A 25170-nucleotide genomic window follows, 5' to 3' on the forward strand; every position below is an offset into this window, starting at 1 on the left:
AGGGGTATGAGACAGTTTCCCGTGAATGACTGATCTCTTCCACTAGGTGGTTCTACCATTGCTAGTAGGTGCTGGGAGAGGGGCAGGAGACTTGCCCCAGTATGTGGAAAGTCTGGGCAGGGGTCCAGAGCAAAAGTCACAACTGAGTGATCACAGGAGCTGTGAGGCAAAATTAAAGGGGTGAGGTTTTCAAAGAACACTATAGCCCTAGTGAGTTAATATAGAGTAGGACTGCCCCAAACAGGAAACCCATGTGTCCCTTAGAGAGTCCCATCTTTAGCAAGGTTTTAGCATTTCATCAAAGCAGTGTCTAAAAGACCTCAGAGTTCATTTAGTCCAGTCTGCTGGGTTACACGCAAATTCAATTGTATAAACTCTGTTCATATTGCAAAGAACAAATTATATTACAGTGTGTGTTGTTTGTGTGTGTGGGGTGGGGGGGGGCGGGTGGCCCTGGGACTTAAAGCTACTAAAATAGCTGCAAAAAGTAAAAATCAGAAGAATCCAAAAGAGCTATGCGATGTCAGGTTTTATTTCTCCTTTCCCCCCACAAAAGAACATTTGCAAATCATTAATAACTCTCCTTCTCTGATTCCTCTCTCTGTTGTGTCATCTCTTGCTGTGTTTGTGCTGATGGTGCCAGTTCCTTAAAGGCCGAACTATAAAATATATGGACTAATTGTTGAACAGAACCAGGGAGCTATTAACACCGCAGTGGTGTGGCCCTTCTGGTCACACTTGATTATATCTATGTAATCAGGTTTGTATTGCTTCAACTAATGCCTTGAAATGCTGAAATAAATTAACTCCTTTATTTAGACATAAACATCACAGCACCCAGAAGGGACCAGAATGGACTCTTCTGGCTCATATATTCGTTCCAGGGCAAAGGGAGTTACTTTTCAGTAAATATCATCACCAACCATAATCTGGATTCTCTAATTTCAGAAACCCATTCCTCTGACAGAGTAATATTTATAGAAAATGAAATTCGGGCTTTGAATTATGCCAACTTTCTCTTTCATATTCAAATGCTACATATATTCCAGAACATGTTTATAGAATTTTCCCATATTTCTAAATAAATACACCAAAGAAGTTCTGAAATATACACATTTTAAAGATGCCTTTGCGCACACCAAGTTATTCCCAGATGTTTTACATTCCGAATTTCTCAATAAATGAATAACATGCTAGGAAAGCAAACACGAGCTGACAGTATTTAGTCTAAGTTTTTTAAATGGTATAACATGTGCAGCTGAAAACAATGTTCAATAACTGCATGTCACTATCAGCAGTTATTAAAGAATTCAGAATCAGTGTCTATGGGATTTGGCACAGAGCTCTAGATAAATGTGGTCCTTAGGAAGATTGCTTTGTGCTCCTCACGACCAGGCTGCAGAAGCAACTCTTGTCTTCCATCTTCCGATACATATATATCTCCATGTGACAAACCCATGATCCCCGTGCACTGCCACAAGCGCTCATTAACAAGCATCACAGTCCCGCAGTCAGTTCTGTGAGCTTTGAACCAGTTCCAGAACGAGGGCTACGGCAAATGGCAGCTTGGCCTTTTCACTTCTTCTATTTTTTACACTTAAAAAAAAAATGTAGAAAACTCCCAATAACTGCTCCTTTCACACCTTTTATCTTCTTTATAAATTCATAATATTCACTCATTAAATCTCAAACTTTGCTGCGTTCTTATGTAATGCTTAATTCTCTTCTTCTCTGGTGTTGGCTTGTGAAATGTCTTTAATTAAAAAAGCTAAAAGCACTCTAAATCTGGATGGCAGACTCATTTCCAGGGCATTCAGGCATGTTGTCTAATTTTAAAACTCTGACAGGATACATGTAAATTTATGCAAGTTTCATAAAAGTCACAATTTCCTCCTTGAATTCAAGCTAAAGAAAATGCCCCTGAGCTCTTTTCAAAGCTGTTTGTTTTACTGGAGAGCTCCTTGTGCCCATTGTGTCGGAGGTGATTATTCTGAAGAATATCTCATGTCAGTGTCCCATCAATCCACTGAGAAGTAAGGAGTTAAATTTCCCGATTATTGATCAAACAGGCTCTTTGATCCCTATTTTATGGCTTCTAAACACAGATGGGAGAGGGCAGGGGAAATATTATCATGCAAATTATTTTGGTTGACAGTAATTAAGAAATTATATGTTAAGAAAATCAGTAATTGTTCACATGAGTCATTAATGTGTTTTCATTCTTTGTAAAACTTTCTGGCACGCCCTTCCTTTCTTGCTTTAAATAAGCAAGGACTGGAAAATATGCATAGTATTTGGAACCCAGGGGAGTGACATATTAATTCAAAGTTTGCTTGGAAGGGTAGCTTTGTGGAAACTCAAACATGTTCCCATCCTTTTTTGCTTTTGCCACCCTTTGCCCAAGAATTCTCTCCAGAAAGTTAGGGTAGCCTCTAAATGGCTGATGGACAGGGTCTCTCTGGGCTGGCACTGTCCTCCCTTCAGAGGGTCATAACCAGAGGACCTGCTGTTTAGGAAATCTGTAAGAAAAACCACAAAATGGGGGAATCAGAACAGCCCGGCTGTGGGCAATTAACCAGTCAATGCTAATTCTGTGGCTCCCTAGAAGCAAATCTTCACTCTGAATTAAACCTTTGCCAAAGTTTGTTTTGGAAAGGTCTTAAATCCACAGGAAAGAGACTAAAAGTGTGTGACGGAAGACTGAGACAGGCTCCCAAACAGCTGGGACACCTTCGAATGAACTCAGGTTAGCTTACAAATCGTCAATCCCTAAAAGAGCACAAACTAAAATTACATTTGTTTTTATTGAAAGACAGCCTCAAGTGCTGACATGTAGTGTGTGACATGTGATACATAATAATACTCTTAAACCAGTTCTGACATAATATCTCCGGCGGCCTAATAACCACAAATGATTGCTTTAGTTAAGAACTAGCCAGAAGCAAAATAGATCCATGTAAAAGTAGCTTGAACCATAAATACCTCAACAATATTTTATGTCACTTTGTAAAAGTTAAAGGAGTCCTATAATAATTAACAACAAAAACGCCATGTTCTTTACTATTGTATGGTGGTTGTGAAAGGTTATTTCATAGTCCCGGGGCTGCCAGTGCTGTAAATTATGCAGGCACCAAGAAACATTAAGGAGAAATAATAGCAATTTAAACGAAGGCTGACGTAATTCATGATAAACAGTCATTGGAAAATATTACAATGTTGTCTTTTTCGAGTGGGTTTAATCAGAAGAATGTGACCATATTCTAACATAAACCACTTCTCTTTTCCATTGTGCTCGCACTTGGAATGTTGGCACTCACCCTAGTTGCAAGGTTCTTATTCACAATAATTGCTGAATCCAGAGCTCCAACACCTCCAGGGACCCTAACAATGTAAATTTGGTATTCTGATTGATGGAAGGAGCTTCCAAGACAAAGCTCCAAAGCTCTGAGCTGCATGGTGGTCCAAAAGGGGGACTGAAATTTGAGACTCATGTAACCAGGATGCCTTAAAGAATACATATCAAAAAGATGGCTCGGTAACACAAACACTGAAGAGTTACTTTATTGTCATGTCTAAGAGAATCTGGAGATGGGGTATAAATCAAGCAGCTGTCCTGATAAAAGCAAACCTTTGTCACAGATTGTTCTGGGTGAACTGTAAATATAGCAACACATTAAGAAGCCAATATGATGAGGAAGACCAAACCTGCCAACTCTCATTAATGCAAAATATCACCAGGTCAGGATTGTAAGATAGGACCCCGTGATATGGTGGTCAAGCAGATGTTTATATCTGAATGCACATAAAAATGGTTACCTTCTGTGCATAACTGCTGATTGGGGGCAGGTTTGGGGGTGGAAAAAGCTCAGAAACACATTTCATGCCAACATGGAGACCGGGCAATATTTACCTCTCTGGCATCCACCCAGTCTTTGGGAGTGTAAAGAGAATAAATGATATTGCTATTATAATGGCAAAGCCTTCCGATGCTGAGTTCATTTAAAAGTCTTTAAGCCAGCTATTGATTATCTGTGCTGACGAAGGAAGGCCAGGAGAAAAGAAACACAAAAAAATCCGATAGCTTATTTTTCCCACTGGTTTCTATTTCATTCATGACCCATTCTTTCCAAGGACCATTAAGAGCAGCAGAAGTGATTTCATTTTTTCTTTCTCTCCTTTTCTCTGCCAACCTTCGGGTGGAGGTGCTAATGAGCTGGAATAAACTCAAATGAAGGGAGAAGAGGCCTGCCCGGCAAGTCAGGGACGTGAATAATCTACATAGTGGGGCCTCTGTATCTGATAATCAAAAATTAATTTCCATCTTTCAAAGATCACTTAAAATATCCATTATATAGCAAAACGGACCATTTTTGACATTGGATCCTTTCTTCCAACTGAATCTATTTAAATCATCTCAGAGGTCAAATATCTGGCCACTCCTTTAAAAATATTCTTTCAAAATAAGATAAATGGTTTTCTCTGGCATTTATACTAATAAAAATGTAATTTATCTCCTCTTACCACACAAACCTTACTTTCTCTAAATAGCCCACAGTGAACATTATCAGTGAATTTTGCTCAGTGTACAAATATTTTACGTATTACAATGAGTTGCGGAATACAAAACTTGCAAATATTTATTTTTAGACATATGGGAAAAAAAGCAATTAGAGCTAAAAATGTGAAGAATGAAGAGCTCACTTAGAAGCAATTATATTGGACATGCAAACTGTTCTGCCATCAAACTTTTATTCAGATGCTGTAGAGCATATTAAGAAATATCACTTGCACACACACAAAAGAAAATATTATTTCACAACTGAAAATACCCAATCACTATAAACAACATCTGGGGGTCATTAATAACTTACTCTGCAGCTGAATTAGCCAAGTAATATGTGGCCTGACTCAGAACTCCTAAATGTCTATTTTTGAAGAAGGAAAAAAAAATGAGAGAACAAAACAAACCATCACACCATGACTTATTTTTGCAAATAGAGATGCTCTCTGGGCAGTTTATGAGCATTTGGAAATATGTGTACACAAAATGGACAATTTGTGTACACTTAGGAGGCACATACTGTTTATGCATTAATCAGGACTTCCTGTTAGTGTCCTGTTTTTGTTTTCAGGAAGTTTAAAATTGTAATATTGAATTCACTCTTTCTGCTCAGAGACTTGTATATAATTAGCATATTTTTCAGACTGGTGAGAATCTGACCATAAGCAACATCTGAAAGGCTCCCCATTCCAAACTACTACAAAGCCTTTTGTATGTAGCCTTATAATGCATTTTAAGAACAGGCATAGTGTTCAAATATTCCAGCCCTAAGATAAAAGAACTAACAATTTTACTGCCACACAACCCACTGTACTGAAACACCCTAAATATTTATACTAACAGGAGTTGAAAATAGTATCAGAAGACAATGCCAAAATATTTCTTCCACACATTATTAGCAACAGGCTTTGGGAAGACAGATGCCAAAAAGCCAGCGCTTTTCTAATTTATTGGGTCCCATCACGTGACCTGTTGTTATAGGTTTCATGGTGAGTCAACAGGATGGTGGCACAGCTGGGTAAAATTGTCTTTAAGATCATCTATATTTACAGTTGTTTTTCAATGCCTCTAAACTATGGCTCTGAAAAATACAGATTTTTCAATTGTAAGACACTTTTCCCCCACCCACATTTCAGTGTCTCTAGAATCGTGGTCTCCCAACTGGTTGCTTTTTGTAATTAGCAGTGCTTTCCAATATTTCAGCAATGCAGTACATATAAAAATGATTTGTCTCAGAAATGATGTTTTAGATTTGATGAACTACTAATTGGTCTATATGAGGGTCAAGAAATAAAATTTTAATATATTTATTTTTGGCGGTGCTGGGGATTAAGCCCAGGGCCTCAACATGTGAAGCAAGTGCTCTAGCAATGAACCATACCCTCAGCCTAAGAAAAAAATAATTTTAAATATCAGAGAGTAAATATTTTCAGCTCTGTGGGCCATGTTCATATCTACCATCACAGTACAAAAGCAGCCACAGATAAGACGTGAGTGAGCCCACAAGTGGGCAGTGATCCAGTAAATCTCCATGACAGGCAACAGGCTGCACGTGACCTGTGAGTTGTAGTTTGCCCTATGTAAACTAGATGGCAAACAGCAAACTGACCTATGAGAACAGACCCAGCAATGCAGAGTGACTGAACCTCAGTGCTGCCATTCAACCTGCTAAAGGCAGCAACCTGCTCCATCTTCACGACCTCCGTACTCTTTAACAACTCACCCATAGCAGGTGCTCAATAAGGTGAGGTCAAACGTCACATTTAAACTCACACTGTTCAGGAACGGAGAAGCAAAGACTATGCAGGTGAATTTGAAGAACAGATTTAGCTTCCCCGGTAAAAGCTTTGCTTTATATTTTGAGTACAAGTTAGGTTCTTGTAATCATTATTTAAATGAATTAGAATAGTTAACTGGCTACTAAAAAGAGCAGCACAGCACAATCTCTAAGAACACTATCTGGATGTTCACAGGGCAGGGCTTAAATTCCAGATCCCCCACTTAATGAGTCACACTGGGTGACTTCCTCCAACAGCTCTGAACTTTGATTTCCTCACCTGCAAAGCAGGGATAACACCTCCCTCAAAGTATGGTTGGGAGAATCAATGGAGATAATGTATATAGTAGGTGTTCAATAAATGTTAGATGAAGTTGACTTCACTAAACCTTTCACTGAAGTGATACATCATATTAAACATACACAATTCAATGAACGGATTTCACTTAGAGATAAAAACTATCTTTAGGCACCTAAGAGAGTATCAAGAGCACATGGTATACTCTCAGTAAAAGGTAAGAGCTACTGTCATTATTGTTATATTTTAATTAACCAGAATTCTCAGGAAATGAGCCATCCAAGTTAATGAAGTGTGAAGTGTATGCTGAATTGTTAGAAATGCCTTTTTGTGTTTCACTGATAGCATGTCATTGTGTGAGAACAGAAAAGGATCTTAAAGATCACCCAGTCCAGGGGTTCTTAACCTAAGGCTTCACATATCTATAATTCCTGAAAAATATATGCAGAATACTCTATTTGTTTCATAAGTTAATTTTGCTAACAACATTGTTCAAAGCCATTATCATAATAATTATGTTTGCACATACACTTTTATAGAAGATCCACAGCTTTCATCAGTTTCTCAAAGGGACCTGAGATCCCAAAATGCTCAAAAATGTGGTCCAGTGTTTCATATTGCATATAAAACACAGAAATTCAGAGAGATTAACTGAGTTGCTGAAGCTCCTTATTTGGTGTGAGTGTCATATTCAGAACCCAGTTCTTCTGACATCCAGACAAGTGCCTTTTCTAATACATGATCGTTTTCTTAATTTTTTGGTAATTAATACTACAGAGTATAGTCCTCCAAAATCATAGTTCTGCACTTGTATTTGGCCAAGTCTTTTACCTGAGCCTGTAACTGTCCAAGGAACAGACTCTTACTTTCTGTGGCTATTTCTTACCATACTCTAACTGATGTTCACTTCCACTGCAGCTCAGCAGCTCCTCCATATACCTGTGCAGAAGCCCCTAAGGAACAGGGGGCTGGCGATAATACTTGCTTTGTCAATTTCCCCTCTTCATTACCCTTGCAATGGGAGTCAACTCTAGGTGTTTTTACAGCATTCTCAATCTTACATGTGCATAAAGTGTGACTAAAATATTGGTAACAAGGGAATGTCAATTTGTACATATGTCATGGAAAATAGTATGCAGGTTCCTAGAAAAATTATAAATAGAACTACCATATGATCCAGCAATCCCACTATCAGGTATAAATCAAAAGATGTTAAAATCAGTACATTGAAGAGATACCGACACGCCCAGATTGATTCCTGCATTATTCATAAGATCCAAGACAGGGAAGCAACCTGTGCCCATGAACATATGAATGGATAAAGCATATGTGGTTTAAATACCACATACTACTCAGCCTTAAAAAAGAAGGAAATCCTAACATTTGCAACAACAATGGATGAACTTGAAGGATACTGTGTTAAGTGAAATAAGCCTGATGCAGAAAGACAAGTACCACTTTATATCACTTACAGGTGGAATCTAAAAAAATAAATGTAACTTAGAAGTAGAAAGTAGAATAACGGTTACTAAGGATGAATACAAGGAGCAGCTGGGAGATGTAGGTCAATGGGTACAAAATTTCAGTCAGGAGGAATAAATTCAAGAGTCATAGTGACTATTATTTACAATGTATAGTAGTTTTGAAAATTACCAGGAGTAGATTTTATGTTCTCATCATGAAAAAATATGTATGTGAGGCAATGCATATTAGTTTCAGTTAGTTTTTCCACAATGTCCATGTATTTCAAAACAATATGTAGATACAAATGTGTATGTATATACAATATTTATTTGTCTATTAAAATATTGGTAATGTAATACTACCTATTCAAACTCTAGAAGAATCAATTCTGCAGCGAGTTCTTCCAGAGACTGATGCAGATATGACAACCTCTGCTTAAGCTCACTTTCTTGCCAAAGCCCAGTATTCACCCAAGAAAGTTTTTTTCCTATTGGGCTTCAGAGCTCTGGAGATCATGGATGTTCATTTTGAGTGCAGGTTCTCACTGTCCTCAACTATAGTTGCAGAAGTTTCAGTAGATACCTAAATCCATAGCAAGCTCTGGTTATCTGATATCTCTGCTATTGCTTAGAAGGAAAACAATTCTGGCAAAAAGAGATTCCTAGAACCTCTCCTTAATGAAATCATGAAAGTACTGATGCTTTTAATGTATAAAGATGTTCATAATAATGTTAACTAGTCATTATTTACAATAGCAACAAAACAAAATCATGGAGGAAATACTCTAAACCTCTAATAGAAAGGGATTAAGTAAATTTTGATAGGGTCATTTTACACAATATTATGCAACCATTAAAATGATGTTCATTAAATGCTTATAATAATATGGGGAAGTGTACCTTTTATAAAAACTAATAATTTAAGGCATAAAATGCCATACAAAAATGCTCTCAAGTAAATTAAAATGCTCTGGAAAAAGAACTGGATAGTTATAGATAACATTGATGAGATTACTGCTCATATTTAGGGAGGCAATACCAGAGCAAGATAAGCATACCAACTTTGAAGCCAGACAGACCTGAACTAGGATCCAGTTTGACTACTTACCAGTGGTGTGACTTTGGGCCTATTTAATCTTTTGCTGTGAAATGACAGTTAATATGAGCTTCCTGATAGGGATGTTGTAAGGATTAAACAAGTAGGTATATGCTAAAAGCTTAGCATGAGGTGTGACACATGGTACATGCTCACAGAAGACTGGCAATTATTATTGTTATTATACTTAGACTTTCCATAATGGAAATATTTTCATAATGAGAAAAATATTTTGAAAAATATATGAGTTGTTTTTTACTATGTACTTTTTCTCCTCCTCAAAACATTTACCAAGGGGATGGGGGCAGTATTTGGTTAATGGAAGATTCTGGTTAAATGAGTTTGCTGTATAATTGAAGCTGAGCCACCATCCCCTTCATCACTGGTCATGTTCAGGGAGATGACAATAAAAGCACAGGTTAAGAAACTGGTACTGGTGTCCCATTGTGGTCTGGGCACAACTGCACTAATTTCTCACTACCGAATCACCTGATCAGTTTCCCAAACTGCACAATGGGCTCAATGACACTTGAACCCTTAGTAACAGGGTTGTACAGAGACAAGACTGAGTGAAGCCACTGTGAAAAGTATGGGAGCCTTTTCCACCCAGCAAGACATTCCTCTCATGAATGGTGAATGGCAGGGCTGAGGGTGAGGTGAAGAGTTTCCAAGCTCTGGACCATTTCCTCAGCTCAGGGAGATGACCCTTGCACTGAGGATCAAGATTTAACTTAACCGTGTGTGTGTGTGGTAGCGGGGTGACTTCCACCACAGTCTCTAAGTGTGTTCTAGTCCTGACAGATTTCAACCATGGTACCTGCCATTTTGTGACCAATCGCAAAAGAACCAACTGGTACCAATGTCCTCTCTTTTTCTAAAGGGTTGTGTTCTGGGAATGAAACAGGAACCGTACCTGATAAAGTGTTGTTTATAGTACTGTGTGTGTGTGTGTGTATGTAAAACCTTGTTAAAATATTTGATCTCCTTATTTCAAAGACATAATGCCTGAGACTGAGTGGAGAAAGTGTGAACTGTTGAACCTCATATGTTTTGTGGATGTTTCTCATTCGGAATCTTCTACAGAACTCTCCTATGAGACAGAAGGTCTCATCCTTACCTATAAATAACATGGAGTGAGCCAGTGATTCAGAAAGTGTCCTTGGGGTCTCAGTGCCATTCTCTAAGTGGACAAGGAACATTGTATAAGCTAAGCCTTTCCTTTCTCAATACTTTTTTGATATTATTCCAACCTGAACTGACATCTATTATGTTTCTGACCCATAGAGTTCACATTTCAATTAGAACCCAAAAATTCCCTGATGCTACAGGATCAGTCACTGTTGCTTGGTTTTCAGGGTGAATTCTGATTTTCTGTGTGGTAGAGGCTGGTAAGGTCAATGTGGTGACCTCAAGATACAGGTTACCATTAGTCCTAACTTAAGAATACCCCTCAGCTTCCTTAGAAAGAGCATCCTTCTATGTTTTGCAGATCACAAGGTTTTTAAAGTATCAGAACAAATGAACAAACTTCAACAAAAGACATTGATCAATTCATGAAGAATGCTCCTGGGGTTTGAAAAGCTATATAAACGCTGAGAAAAACCTGATCCCTTTGAGGTAGACACTTCCCTTTTGAGAGTTAAATTCACAATGAACTACAGCTGAAAGATTGAGGTCAAGAAATACTTGACTTATCTAAGAAAGGACATAAAGTGATGGAGGTTTGAAGCCCTCTGGAATCTAGCAAAGTTTTTATATCATTTCAACAAACATATATTATTACTAACATGAGTGAATCATGATTTACCCCAAGGAGCTAGAAGTGAAGAAAAATGCAAGTGAAGCTGTTAATTTTAATACAAGGCAGAAGGCGAAAATATAAACCAAAACCAAAACCAAAAAACAAAAAACTACTTAACTTTGGAAGAGCACTGAGTAACAGAGAAGGGACAGAGCAAAGTGTTGAAGATGATCATTCTAAAACCATTTCTCAACTGGAATCGGTAGCTAAGAAATCAAGGAAGCCCTTGTGTTTTACCTCCTACCGCAATGATGGTGCATCCCTCTTTTCTTTCTTATAGCCCAAGGGAAAGATCCAATTTAATAAAAGACAAGTTGATTTTTTTTTTTTTTCCAAGAGGTTTCCCTTGGGTCCCAACCATAATGGGGTCTATGAGAGAAGGACCCAGGAGCACATGCTCTCTCAGGGGAATTTCACATCTTCTAAGAAGGAAACAAGTTTTGCTTTGTGGATGCTGCTTTTTATGAGCACTTCAAGCTAAAAATGGCAGAGAAAACAACCTCTTTTTTTGAGCTTCAAAATCCAGAGAAGTTTCCAACTCCCCACCTGAATCAAACTCCTCCTTCTTGAGTTCTTCAAGGTACAACTGGAGATCCACTTCCTCTAAGAGTTCCTTGACACTAGGGCCATCTTTCATGCATCTTTTAATACCAATATGCCCTCCTCTCTTACCCCTTGGAGGGCCCATTATGTGACAAAGTTTTTACTTACAAAACTTTGAGAGATACTATCGCCTTTCAACCTCAGAATCAATGCCCCTGACTCAGCTCCATGTTCTTCTCATTTTGTGGCAGGAAAGTGTGCCCATTGGGGTCAAGGAGACCTGAGTGTGTGTGGGGGGAGGGGAGGGCAGGTAGGGCGGTCAATAAAGCTATTTCAGCAGCATGCTAGGTCTGTTTGTGATTCAGTGAAAACTGCTTAACCTGAGGTCGCCAATGGGTAAAATTCAGGACTGTTAAGAGAATGACAAATAATATTCCAAGTGTATCACTGTTCCACGTCTTACCTCAGAAAACGTGATTTTTAAGTTCTCAAGAGCAGAGACCAATATCCCGACAATGCCTGGAGTTCTGCCCGAAACATAGTCAGTGCTCAAAAAAATGAATGAATGAGCACCCACGGATCATTAGATTAGAATGCACTAGACCTTTTCTACCCAAATCCAGTGCGTTCTCTAGTCCTCCAAGATGGCAACCGAGAGTCAAAAAGGACATTCAGAGAAGGGATTATTGGGGAGAGAATTCCTAGGCATCTTCCACAGGGAGAACGAACCCCAGATGATGGAATCAAGGCCCACGCCAGCCGGCAATGAGAAGACTTCCTGATCAGGCAGCACAGCTGGCTCTTGTGCCAAGAGCTTGGCTACTCTGCCTCCTTTGAAAAGCCATTACCAAATCATGGCAAGCAAAATTTAATTTTAAAAAGGGAAATGATTTATGTGCTACAGGAATAAAGAAGTGACAGAAGCAGGAAAGCTTGCATACATTTCATTTTTTGAAATTAGGCCTATAATTTTTTCATTAAAGAAGGATGCCAAGTTGGGAAAGCCAGTGTGTTCTAAGCAGAAAATTATAGAGAGGTGTATAATGAAAGTCCTGTCAGCATTGAAACCCCATGTCTTACAGAGTCCATGAGAACACAGGCTGTTTACTATCTGCCCCCTCCAACTTCTCTCTAGTTCCAGCTCTTAAAGAGCCCGCTCCCCATATCTACTTCTCTGATGAGAGGGGAGCCACAGGAGGTCTGAACAGGGGTGGGAGCACTCTGGTTGGTGGGTTGAAAAGAGACCCAAGGACAGAGGGCTGAAGCAGCGTGAGGGGGATAACAGAGAGGGTGTTGGCCCGCACCATGGTTTCCTGATGCCTACCTGGTGGTTTTCACATATTGAATCTTTAGGATTATTCCTTTCCCACATAAACCAATCTGTCTGTTTAATTGCTATAGAACCTATTGTCTAGTCCTTGTCTTGGAAAGCTGATCGGTTATCGGGTTCTAGTCAGCCTGATGACAGGCAGCCCAAATGCTCTTTCTGAGCTAAAGGCAATCTGGGGAAGGGGCAGGGGATAGTGGATGCTAAGGTGAGCTGCCTCAGTAACACCCTGTTTTGACAACTTGCTGGCTGTCTCACATTGCTGAGTTGCAGTGTCCTTATCCACAACATAGGAGATGGCAATGATTCTGAGCCACAGTACCAATGTATCTACTTGTTCACTTCACCGATATTTATTACACATTATTATGTGCCAAGAACTCTTCTGGTCCCTAGGCACATGGTTATGAACAAGACAGAAAAGTCACCGCTTACATTACCAAGAGCTTACAATGTAGAGTGTGGGGAGACAGACTATAAACATATAAACAATTATAAGAGTTAACTTCAGATAATGATGAGTTAAAGGAAGATAATGACACACTGGGTGATGGGATAGGGCTGGACTTGTGGAGGAGGGATGGCCAGAGATTTCTCTGGGGAGATGTTAGGTTGAGGCCTGAATAAAGAGAAAGAGCTGGACCCGTGACATCTGGGGAAACACAGTCCACGCAGAGGGACAAACAAACAAGTATCTCTGGGTTGAACAGATGCATAATGAGTTTTAGTATTAAAAAAACAAAAAAAAACCCCTCATTTTCCTCAGCGGTCAATGTAGGTATGAAACAATTTTGTAGGTGCTTTTTGGATGAATTACTATGAACCCATATGTGGGCCATGTTGTGTTGGGTAAGGTAAGAGGTAGAGGAAGATGCAGTTAACGGTGCGTGCTTCGGCAATGCATACCAGGTACCATCTCAGTGCTTTCTCTTCATGACCATCTTGCAAGGTCTACTCCTGTGGGGTGTGGGCCACGGTGATCTGACATTTTGTCACTCTCCTTTCCAGATATTGTAGTGTAACTTCTTGAAGACAGAGAAAATTTCTGTCTTGTTTGCAACTCTTGTACACAGGGACCAGAATAGTACTTGGCAAAAAACAAACAAACAAAAAAACCAAAAACAAACAAAACAAAAACAGGTGCCTAAGAAGATACTGATTAGATCAGCGAATGAATGAAGGTGTGCTGTGTATCAGTCACTGTACTAGGCTTTAAGCCTCCCAGTCAGCCTCACCTACAGTCCAACGAACTTGAATTAGTCTAGTTCCCTTGACAGGATAGAATGAAGGGGAATACAGAGCATTCATATATGTCAAAGAATTTTAAAAACTGGACAAATATAGACTTATTTTGAACCTCATTCTGATACTCTGACCCAGAACATTTCCCTGTGATTTTTCAATGACCTGATTCTTTCCTATATAGTGTATGTGCTTTTAAATTGACAAAAATGTCTGTTTCACCCTAGAGAGGAATATGTTGATCTTGCTAATGTACTCAGATATAACTTTTTTGCTTTTATAAATGAAATGCTAAGTGAAATATTGGCCAATATAGACACAAATCCTTTCTTCTAGGGTAAACAAGAGTTTATTATACCTGTGAGTCTAAATAGTGTTTAATAACCCATCCAGTCCACAAAGCTACAAAAGGAGCCCAGAGCTATTTTTAAATCTCCTTTCAAGTTCCCAAAATAGAAAAGGAATCCACTAATCTTACCCATTCCATATATCATGACTGTAAATTAATTTAAAGTAGCAACATAAAATTCTTTTCATTAATCTCCAAGAGAGTTGGTATCCCAACTTCTAAAGCCTCTGTCTAAGGAGGTCTGCTCTCAAGCTTTCCTTGAGTCTTACTGTCCTGAAAGCTGAGTCCATATGTTAATCATTATAAGAACCGTGCAGCACATCTGATACACCTCCCGAAGCAGATTTACTTGGATTCCACTCACTATGTTGTATGACCACCTTAACCTTCTCTTTGTCCCTACTTTGTCAGCAGAGGCAACAAGAAGCACAGAGGGTGAGTTGTGTAGATGTTTCTTCTAGTGATAGATCCCCTAGAAAACGTTTAGGACAGAGCAATGAGATCTCTGAAGGTTAAGGTCTTCTGCATCTACAGCAATATATAAGAAGCACACAGCTCACTTTCAATTACAGAAAAATGTCTGCTGTGTTATCATTTGGGAGATTGGTGGGCACCGCAGGCAGACGGCAAAAGCCTGAATGTGGACAGGGGCCAGGAACAAAGCCATTTGATCATCGAAATCCACTGTGACCATGAAACCTACTTTGGCAAGGAAAAAAAAAATGTTTACTCACTTACAAATTCCCAGGATCCTTAACAAAACAACTGTCTTTCCTTTCATTTCCAGCAAAACATGTGATGTTTAGAGGGGAAGAGGCAGAGTCCAGCTTGCCCTTTATGCTTCAAAATAATTTTATATGTCCTGAGTTTTCTTTCATAAAAATTCAGGGTTTTGTCCCCCATATGTTTTGCTTTCTCCCTTTGCTTTTTCTTCTTTTGTCTATAACATCATTATTTCAACCAACAGGAAAAACAGTAAGGAAAAGTGCAATGCAGAGTCAGAAGACCTTTGAAAAATACTATAAAACGTATAAAACTCTTCTTTTCCATTAAGATTCTAGTAAGACCCCAAGAGCCTCAGGGGATTGGATTCCTTTATTATTCAAAGAACAAGTTCATTTCTGATGAATACAAGTTGTCTGAGGCCTAAGATTCTAATAGAAACAGTAGAGAATTTTCATTTATCCAAAGATTTTTTTTTTTTTTAATCACATTAATACAGACTTACTCTGAGCTCAGCAAGTTGGCTGTGATTACCTGATTTTACACAGGAGGCAAGTTAGGGACCTCATGTCACCTGCCCAAGACCAAGAGAATCAAATAGTTGAGCCCTGATTTAAATCTGGGCTATTTGGCCGTGAACTTAGCACTCTTTAATCTACCCTGCTGTCCTCTGTCCTGACCCCATAGCAAAATACATGTCTTAATAATGTCATAACCAACTTCTCCTTGAAGATCAGAGCTCATGGTGTCTACATGTGGATCAAACATCTAACCACAATTCATCTCTTTTCTTTCCAGGCAAGTAACCACAGCCTTCTTTTGACCCCCGACCCAGTCTCTGGTCCATAAGCACACGCATACACCCCCAACTGTCAAAGAACTTAGAAGCACAACTTTGACTTCTTACATTTCTTTGCAATTCAAAACTGAGACCAAAATAGACTATTTCTTTAAGTCAAGCATATCTTAAGCCACTTAGTCCCACTCACCTTTAAGAACTGACATCATCTCACTTATGTATATTGGGTTGCCTTACATCTCTCTGATGGGAGCCAGCATCTTAAACTTATCCATTTATCTACTAGAGCGCATGTGCCTCTGTTTGGATTTAGCTGTCAACACTTGTGAAATTAATCTGTGTGATATTAACGTAAGCACTGTGCATTACAAAGTGGTGGACATTTTATTGTTCTAACAGCAAAAATAGATAAAATGTTTGCCTGTGTGTGTTTTTCGATACAGTATAGACAATAACACAATATAAATGACAGGATGCATTTTACAAAAGAGGAATCATCTCAAAAAAGGAGGTAAAAGGAAGGTAGGGGCTGCCCGGTGGGGAATGTCTTATGTCAGGAGATTCTAACAGGACCGTGGGGGCAGGAATTATGCATAGTGTGAAGATTTTCATGAAGAAAAAATTACCATTCATGTCACTTTCCCCTCATTGTTATTATAATCTCATTTCCTAATTGCATGTGCAATACAATGAGTTTTCATAATGCTTTAATGGGCAGTCCGTTGCTTTAGTTTTAAAAATAGTCAATTCTCTCGTTCACGTTGCCTGTAGAACAGTGTAACTGACAAGATGGAAGAATGCGGACAGGATGTTGAGGCTGAAGCTTTTCAATCACCTACCATTAATATGATTCAATTTATGCTTATGTCATAGGTTTAGACATTGCACAGTGCTGTAAGCAAGGAAGGGACTTGAATAAAATACAGTGAAGAAAGCAGATGGTATGCTATCAAAACCCTTCAAGCCTAAAATAACCTTTCCCAAGTAAGGAGGATAGTTAATTAAAACCAGGATATATTTACTCTATTCTGAATATCTCAATGTAAATAAAAATCAAAATGACACTACTGTAATATTGGATTAAATGATGAAATTTCATCTATTCTATTTTTCTTTAATAGTTTCTAATCAAACTTTTCATTAAACAGCTTCATAAAATTCCATGGAGAATTTATTTACAGGGACTCATTGCAGATTTAAAAGCTTTACTTTTATTGTTCAATTAAACTTGTTATTCAGTGGACAACACTGAAGGGGCAGGGAGAGTGCTGTCTGGGCAGTGGGCAAGGGTATCTCTTTTCAAAGATGAAGACAGAAAAAAATGCAGGTAAGTCATCAAGACAGCACCCAGAGAAAATGTGGGGAATCCGTATCCAAGAAAAACAGCTGTTCCAATTACAGAGAGGCTGCTGGGATCTTTCAGGGCTCATACGCAGGCCCCCTGGTAGAGAAGGCATCAAGCCACTTTACAAACCACCCAAAGATCAGTGTCTCAGAACAGAACAAACCACAGAACGACCAACATCAGACCCAGGTCAAGAGCAGCCAGTTCCTACATGGAAAGTCAAGGACCTGAGTTTCAAACCATCCACACTTGCTGGCAGTTTTCTAATGACCCGATTCCTCTCTTTTAAAACCACATCAAATCCTGCCCTTTCCATGAGGCCTTCCCTAACCCCTCGCCCTGACTGCTGTATACGGCTGCCCCCAACCACTGCCAAATTCCTTCTGCACTTGTTTTTGGAGACACCCAACAAATACTTAATCATTGACTTTCTCATAACATTAGTTAACCTTTTGGGTGCGGTAATCCTGTCTTCCCCAATTAGATTTTAAATCCTCAAAACAAGCAAGGACCATGTTTTATTTATTTTTTTGCACAGCCCCTCCACCCCCATTCCACAAGCCCACTTAATAGAAGAACGCAAAAAGTATATTAGTTAATAAAATAAACATTATTCAATCATAGGAAAGCAGACACTGTCCTTTTGAGAAGGACCTTGGAGGCATTTTATGGCAATTTATGAATTTCATGTGTCAAAGGTGTAGCTGCTAAATGCTATAAACTCTTTGCCATCAGCTCTACCATTCATCCACCTGGTGATATGGCTAATAAAATTTGATTTTTACAGCCTAGGCATACTGTTACCTAAATTACATTTGACCAATTACTGAAGTCACCAAACGTGTGGTACAGAATATATACTGTGTAGAAAATTCATCTGTGGGCCCCTTGGCACTCTCGGTAATCTGACAGAAGTGTTTCAGTCATCTGGCAGTGTTTAATATTAGGAACATTTGTTTAATGCTAGTCACTAATTAAATTTATGTTCTTCCACCAACTGTTAGTTGGTTGGAGAAACCTAACGCCATGTTTTAACAAACACGTTAGACCATGCTGATTTCAATACAACCAGTTGGAGGTTTAAAGGGGCATTCTCTGGAAATTTAGATTTGTGACCAAAAGTGGGAGGTGGGGGAGACCTGTAGGTGAAGGTGCTCAAATTGGGTCAAAATAAGCTTTTTTTGTTCATTAGCTCACACGAACTACTTTTAAAAGTACAAACTATTTGAAATACAAACGTGACTAAAAATATCTAATATTTTAACTAAGGGAACCATCTTAGAAGCTCTTTGAAGACACCTTTATTCCAAAAGAAAACTTCCCCTTTAAGAGGCTAGAGAAGAAAAACAGCGTTGACATTAGCTATACCAGAAGAAAGTTCAGGAAAGCATTCAAAAGTCAGACGCTTGTGTTTGTGAGAACATTTAAAACTAATTTAGTAACTCTTAACAGCCATTGTGATCGCTGTTGAATTGGAACTTCTTTCTATTACCAATTCTAGATGTAACTAACAGCTTTGAAAGGCAATGACTAATAACTCTTAAATTAGCCAAAAAGGTTAAAGCATTTTTTTCATTATATTACATTGTGAAACTCTAATTTTGAAAACTCTCAAATGAGAGAAAGCACTCTTTTATTTTCAGGGCATGCCAGGAATTTAGAGACCACTTGAGTAGCAAGTAGGATATCGGGTTTGGGAGGGGCGATGTGGAAGAAAAGCTCACCAACACTGAAAAGGGAAGGTCTGTAAAGGTTAATCTGATGATTAGATTGATGAAAAGAGGATATTGAAAAAAAGTGTACATTTATCTGCTTAAATAAGATTGTTTGAATATTAAAAATATGACAATAAATCCTCCTTTAAAGAAAGAAAATAGAACTTGTACAAACACTATTACCCTCTCACAGATTGAGTCATTTTATAAGCCAAAGTTGTAAAAGACATCTGAAAAAACAATTTATAAGAAAAAAAAAGTAATGGCCTTTAGACTCCAATGAGCTTAGATCTTTCTGTTCTCTTCATCTCTCTTCTCCCTTCCTATCTGAGTCATCCTATCCCAATCCCTCACCCCCACATCTGCTTACAAAATCCCTCCTCGTAGCAGCAACAGGACTGCTGGAGTCATGAAGAATCTGTTTTGAAAAGACTCCCCAAGCCCTGCTAAGGTCTGTATTGGTTAAGCGGGATAACTTGAATTGGAATAATCTGTAAACTAGGAATCTTTGGGGAAACACAAGCCCACAGAATCAAGGACTGTTCCAGATCAAAGGGATGCTACGCTTTTTCTAACCCAAGGGTCTCAACCTCTTCTCCATCCAGGGGCCCACAAAGGATTCACCAGGGCTCCATTATCCCTTCTGTGGTGGAGATTCCCAGAGAAGGGGTACGATGAGGGTAGAGAGTGAGCATGCGGGGTGGTGATGTCTCTGTAAGTATAGGAATTCTGTCTGTGGAGAACCTCTAATATGATCGATCTCTTTCACAAACAGATGAAATAGTGAAAGAACAACTGTCTGCGTCCTCCAGTCCCTACACCCTTCAAGATTTCCCAAACTGATGATGATGCGGTATCTTCTTCCCCCAAACCCCTATGCCTACAAAGACACATGACCAGTTAACTAGGCAGAGAAGCAAACCTGTGTGCACATGCCCATCTTTGGTTGGCACTGTGTATGTGTGTGTATGAAAAAATCTGGAAACATGGCGATCTAATCTCTCTGTCTAACTATTCACCTTATACAGTAGCTATAATTTGTGCATTTTACAGTAACTTACAAAAGTGATTGGCCAAATTAAATTAAAACAACAACAACAGTATTTGAATAGCCACATCCTTTTAAGAAAGAGCATGAAAGCTTCCTGTCCTGAAGTCCAATTTCAAGGTTGACCAACCAACTTCACTCTGTATTGAACAAAAATAATAAATAATAATCTTTTAACCATGGTCAACAAAGGCTGCCAAGAAGGGAATGACACCACGGAGGATGCAAGGGGTGGGATGGCACACAAGGCTTTTAAAAATTAGTCCTGTTCCCCCTCGCCACTCTTCACAAGAATTGAGAACAACTATTGACACATGAAAGTTTTAGGCAGGACAGGAAAAAGAAGAAAAAAAAAAGACTCACCAAATTCATCACATATACTCTCATTTTCTATGAGAGTGGGGTGGTCAAAGGTGTCCCGGCAGTACAGGATCTGAGGGTTTCTGCTGACCACTGCAATGCCACCCAGGGCTAGTGCAAACTGGTCAGTTAGAATGGAAGATGGCTTATCCTGGATGCGTTTCAGCATGGAGCGGTAGCGGCAGTACTGAGGGTAGCTGAGAACGATCACGTTTGTTTCTTCTTCGTCCTCCCCTAGACAAATGAGAAAACACTTTCATTGCCCCTTTTCCTCCAACAACGACACACACACACACAAAGACTTTTGTGGCCTTGGTGTGACTTCAATAATCACGTCTGGTTTTGTGTAGAGATGTCGTCTTCAGCAGGGCTCTCAACGCACTTCATCTTCGTTCCAGTCTGACAGTTCCAGAATCTTCCCAGCCCCTCCTCATAATCCAGACGCACACACACACACACATACACACACACACACACACACACACACAGCCTCAGGCTCCCCATGGAGCATAACCTCTTGTAGGGAAAAGAGAGTGGGGTGGCTCTGAAGGCATATTAGGCAATGTTGGTGTCACCAGAGAGCAGGAGAACCAAAAAACTCTTTTGAGAGTATCTGACATTTTTTAATCGTTAAAGTTATCATGGGAAAAAAAAGCAGAAATATGTTGAGTTTCTTTACATACTGACTTCCACAGTTTAATATTGCTTTTATATTGGATTATATAATTTTTTTTTCAGTGTTTGTGGCCTCCAGAAAGGTCATTTGGCATGGGAGAAATGTTCATGGGTTCAAATAGCATTGTTACCTGCTCTGGGGGTCGTTATTGCTATACAACAAATATTTCCTGTTCTCTTTATGGGCCTGAGGAAAGGCTGTGCTTTCCACTCTCTAGGGAGTCCAGTGGCCTTGTGACTTGTTTTGGCCAATAAAATATGACAGACGTGGGGCTGTGCTAAGAGCCAGTGTGCCACCAACCACAGTCTCCCTGTGTCTTTGTTCTGGCCATCTGTAATGCTTCAGATAGCAGCTACTCTGCCAGTCTGGGTCTTGGAGTAAAAATAACATGGAGCAGAGTCCCTGGTTGATCCAAAATAGATGCATAACATAAGTAGAAAATAAACTCTTGTTCTTTTAAGCTACTAAGATTTGGGGTCATTTGTTATTGAGGCATGATCTATCCCAACTTGACTGATAGATCCATCTTCTCCACCCTCCCCACACATACCCCCTATCTTTTAATGTTCCTCAAATCCATCTGGTAACTTGGCATATCTCAGAGAATCATGCTGAGAGGACTCCCCAAGCATTCTTATGAGAGAGTTCCATCAGAACCAACTCAACTGAGGAGAACATTTCAACAAATTTAATGAATTTTCCTCTTACAATGATCCTAATGCTTATTTACACCCCTGTGCTCATTTATAGAAACCAGATTTGGCATGGATGAATTCTTCCTTCATCTTATGTTTGAGATGTGGCAAACACCAGCCCCCTTTGATAACTTGTCACCTGCACAATGTCCAGTGGAATTTAGGCTCCATGACCCATTTTGCCATCACTCTCCACAACCACACCATCAAGGCAGTTGTAAGCAATTCCAAGACTTGTCACTGGCTTATCCAGAGGGAAAACACTCAATATTTTGAGTCTTTGCCATGCTGCAGGGGATTTCACAAGACAGTTGTTAAGGATTCTGACATTATCATGGCCATCTGGTAACCAGTAGGAGACGAGTGAGTAAGGACAGCACATAATGATGGAACATAACCAGTACCAATGGAAGGTGTGCATGTGACCTTTCAGATAGGAGGCCAATACCCAGATGTATTTCTAATTATGTTCACTTAGTTCCTCAGGCTAGAGGCTTCTCCACGAATGGAGATGTTCAGCTGCTTGCAAGATGCCATCTTTTAATGGCTTACATTCCTTAGACTCCTGCCTAGAGTCTCTGGGCAGCTACTTTATCAGCTGGCACACTTAATTAAGAGGAAATATGTTTATATTGAAGGCAAGCCCACAAAGGAAAACTAGTTTTGAAATGCTGATACATGTCCCTTGATATGCCAATCTGAGATTCTTATAGCAGACCTAGACACTAAGTTCAAACTTTGGGATCAAATATGTGCTTTATATAGAGATAAGACCCAACAACTTTTCATGGAGTCTTTCACCAAACACCATCAGAAGTCTAGTATCTAAGTGCTATTTAAGAAGTAGCCCTCAATGTGTCATGGTATCACTATATCCTATGTATATGACTAAACTCTGTTGGTCCAGCACGTGGTGAATGAATGAGGGAGATAATCAGGAACTGCCAGAATTTATTCCTCTTAGCATACTCAGCACCTAATACAATTTCCTGTATGTAGCAGATACTGTGCAAACACCCGATGATCCAAAATTGTTTTGGTCATGCCACTGGCTTTCTTTGAAGGGAAAGTTGCACCAGTTTCTCTAGGTGCTCTTGAAATAAAATGGAGAAAGTTGTGTTTCAAATTGAATGACTGTGAAAGAACAGTCACTTCAGAATTAGTTTCATGGAAGAACACGTTACTTGGACTCTTGGGTCCTCTTGAATTCCTTCCTATCCTTTTATTCTGTTTTTCTCTAGCCATTTTTCATGATGAAGCCATCTCTAATCTCTTCTTTATTCTCTATTCTATATGGAGTCACCTCCCTGGCAATCTTCTGCACCTAGGCCTGGGGGCTGCTTCTTTTGTTCTCTCTCTCTACCTCATCCTAGCCAAAACATGCATTCCCCTTTCCTACATGCAGTTGCTAAAACACTAGTCAAGCCATGAATCCTTCTTGTCAGTTGGGAGAGAAATAGCAACTTCCCTCCATTCCCAACTCATGGAAATCAATCTCAAAACCATCCATTCATTCTTCAGGCAATGTCTCTAAGAGAGGTCCTGGAACATCAGAAGCACACAGGACAACCTGCAAAAAGGCAGATTGGGTGCCATCAAGGCTAACTGATTCAGAATCTCCAAGCCAGGACTTTACATTTTTAACAGACATCTCACATAGCTCTTTCACACTCAATTTTGAAACCAGTTATTCTGAGTTTGGTTTTTTGTATAGAATTACAGTTACTTATTTAGCTTGTATTTACACACACACACACACACACACACACAATTTCAGACAAATTTGTCACGTTTGTGACAAATTCACAGTTGTTAGATATATATGTAAATTTATATATAAATATTATATATATATAAATTTTTATTTCTCTTCTAAGTCCTCTAATACTTAGAACAAAATTCATGAATAAGTTCCCTTTTCCCTGCCACATCTTTTCAGAATTATTGCAGGTATCACAAAAGATAGCAGAAGAAAAAAATAGTTTTCTTAACTAAATATATAAAGTCCTGAGGAGCTATTTTCCTGTTTAGAAAGCGAGCAAATACTAATGCTATTTCCGGTACTGATAATAAAACACCAAAATTTGCAAAGGTCCTTCGCATAATGTACTTCTTTTGTTTATGACAGCAGCCCTATTAGCAGCATTACTATCTGTTAAAATTACCCAATTTAGAGGTGAGAGAAGAGGTTAAGACATCTATGTAACTAGTCCAGAATCTAAAAGAGCTAGAAAATGAAGGAGGTGAGGGTATAAACCAGTCTTCTCACTTTAAGGGTGATGAACTTTTTATTATGAAAAAATGTCACAAATAATAATAGCAATCGTAATAATAATAGTGATTGAACTAATTTACAATATTAGTGTATTACTTTGATCAAGTAAAATATGAGATTTCTGTTTCATGAAGAATTCAGCCAGTTATAAGCCAGAATCATTCTACTTCGGCTAAATTAGCTTGCTATTATTTTAGAGCATTGCAATTCTCTGTAGTGATTTAACATTATTGACGAACCTTTCATGGACATCAGCTCTCTCATCAGGTGATAGGAAACAGCACCAACCCTATGTTTTGCAAGCCTATTGCCCCTGTGCCTCATTAAATTCTCTCTCCACACAAAGAGCCTAGAGGTACAGCTGGGATCTGGCCTAGTGTGGCAATGCTTGATTGATGCCAAAACAAAAATTATGATAACTTTGTTGCTTATGAACAGAACCACCCAATTGGACCAGAATTCTGGCATTGTTTGGACAGAGGCAAATTTCCAACCTCATAATTAGACATCCCCAGAGGAATTGCCTTTCATATTTACAAAACCAGAGAAAGCCCATGAGACCCTCAGAACTCTATGGATGCTAACAAAGCACACTAAGGCAAGAGTAAAGAGAAGATGTAGAGGTAAAGTGAGACCTGGAAGAATCAAGTCAGTAGGGCCAAAGTTTCACTAAGCAAAGACACCCACAGTCTCCTATTTATAGTTCAGGCAGATGTGTCTATTTTACTGGAGAGACATTTTTTCCTCCTGAAGACAAAGTGTGGTCCCTTTAATAATAATAAAAAGTGTGTGTATTATTACAGAGTATAAAAGTATGAGTTTGAGAGAGCTTTCCAGATCTAAAATTCTATGATTCTATAACTGCCTCTTAAGCCTCTGCATTAAATTAACTTCCTCCTGATATAGCTACAAAAATACTAAATTGTTCAATGGCTGGTGTGTTTTATTTTGCCCCAGTACACTGTGAAACAAATAAAGTCAAACAACCCTTTCAAGAATTCTTATTTAAATTCCTCAGATACTCCTTTCCTCCTTACGCATTTCATACACATATAAACAAATACTCCTATGCAAAGT

General features: G+C 39.0%; 1 protein-coding gene across 1 annotated transcript in view; it reads right to left on the reverse strand.

The window, feature by feature from the left end:
- ARID5B (AT-rich interaction domain 5B) overlaps nucleotides 1-25170 on the reverse strand; it is a 210773-nt gene that overhangs the window by 68785 nt on the left and 116818 nt on the right. The window contains exon 4 of the mRNA XM_079138545.1: nucleotides 20451-20681. Coding sequence (XP_078994671.1) covers nucleotides 20451-20681 — 231 coding nt within the window. The remainder of the gene's footprint in view (nucleotides 1-20450; nucleotides 20682-25170) is intronic.

Source organism: Sciurus vulgaris (genome assembly GCF_902686455.1).
Source record: "Sciurus vulgaris genome assembly, chromosome: 4".
Lineage (NCBI taxonomy): Eukaryota > Metazoa > Chordata > Mammalia > Rodentia > Sciuridae > Sciurus > Sciurus vulgaris.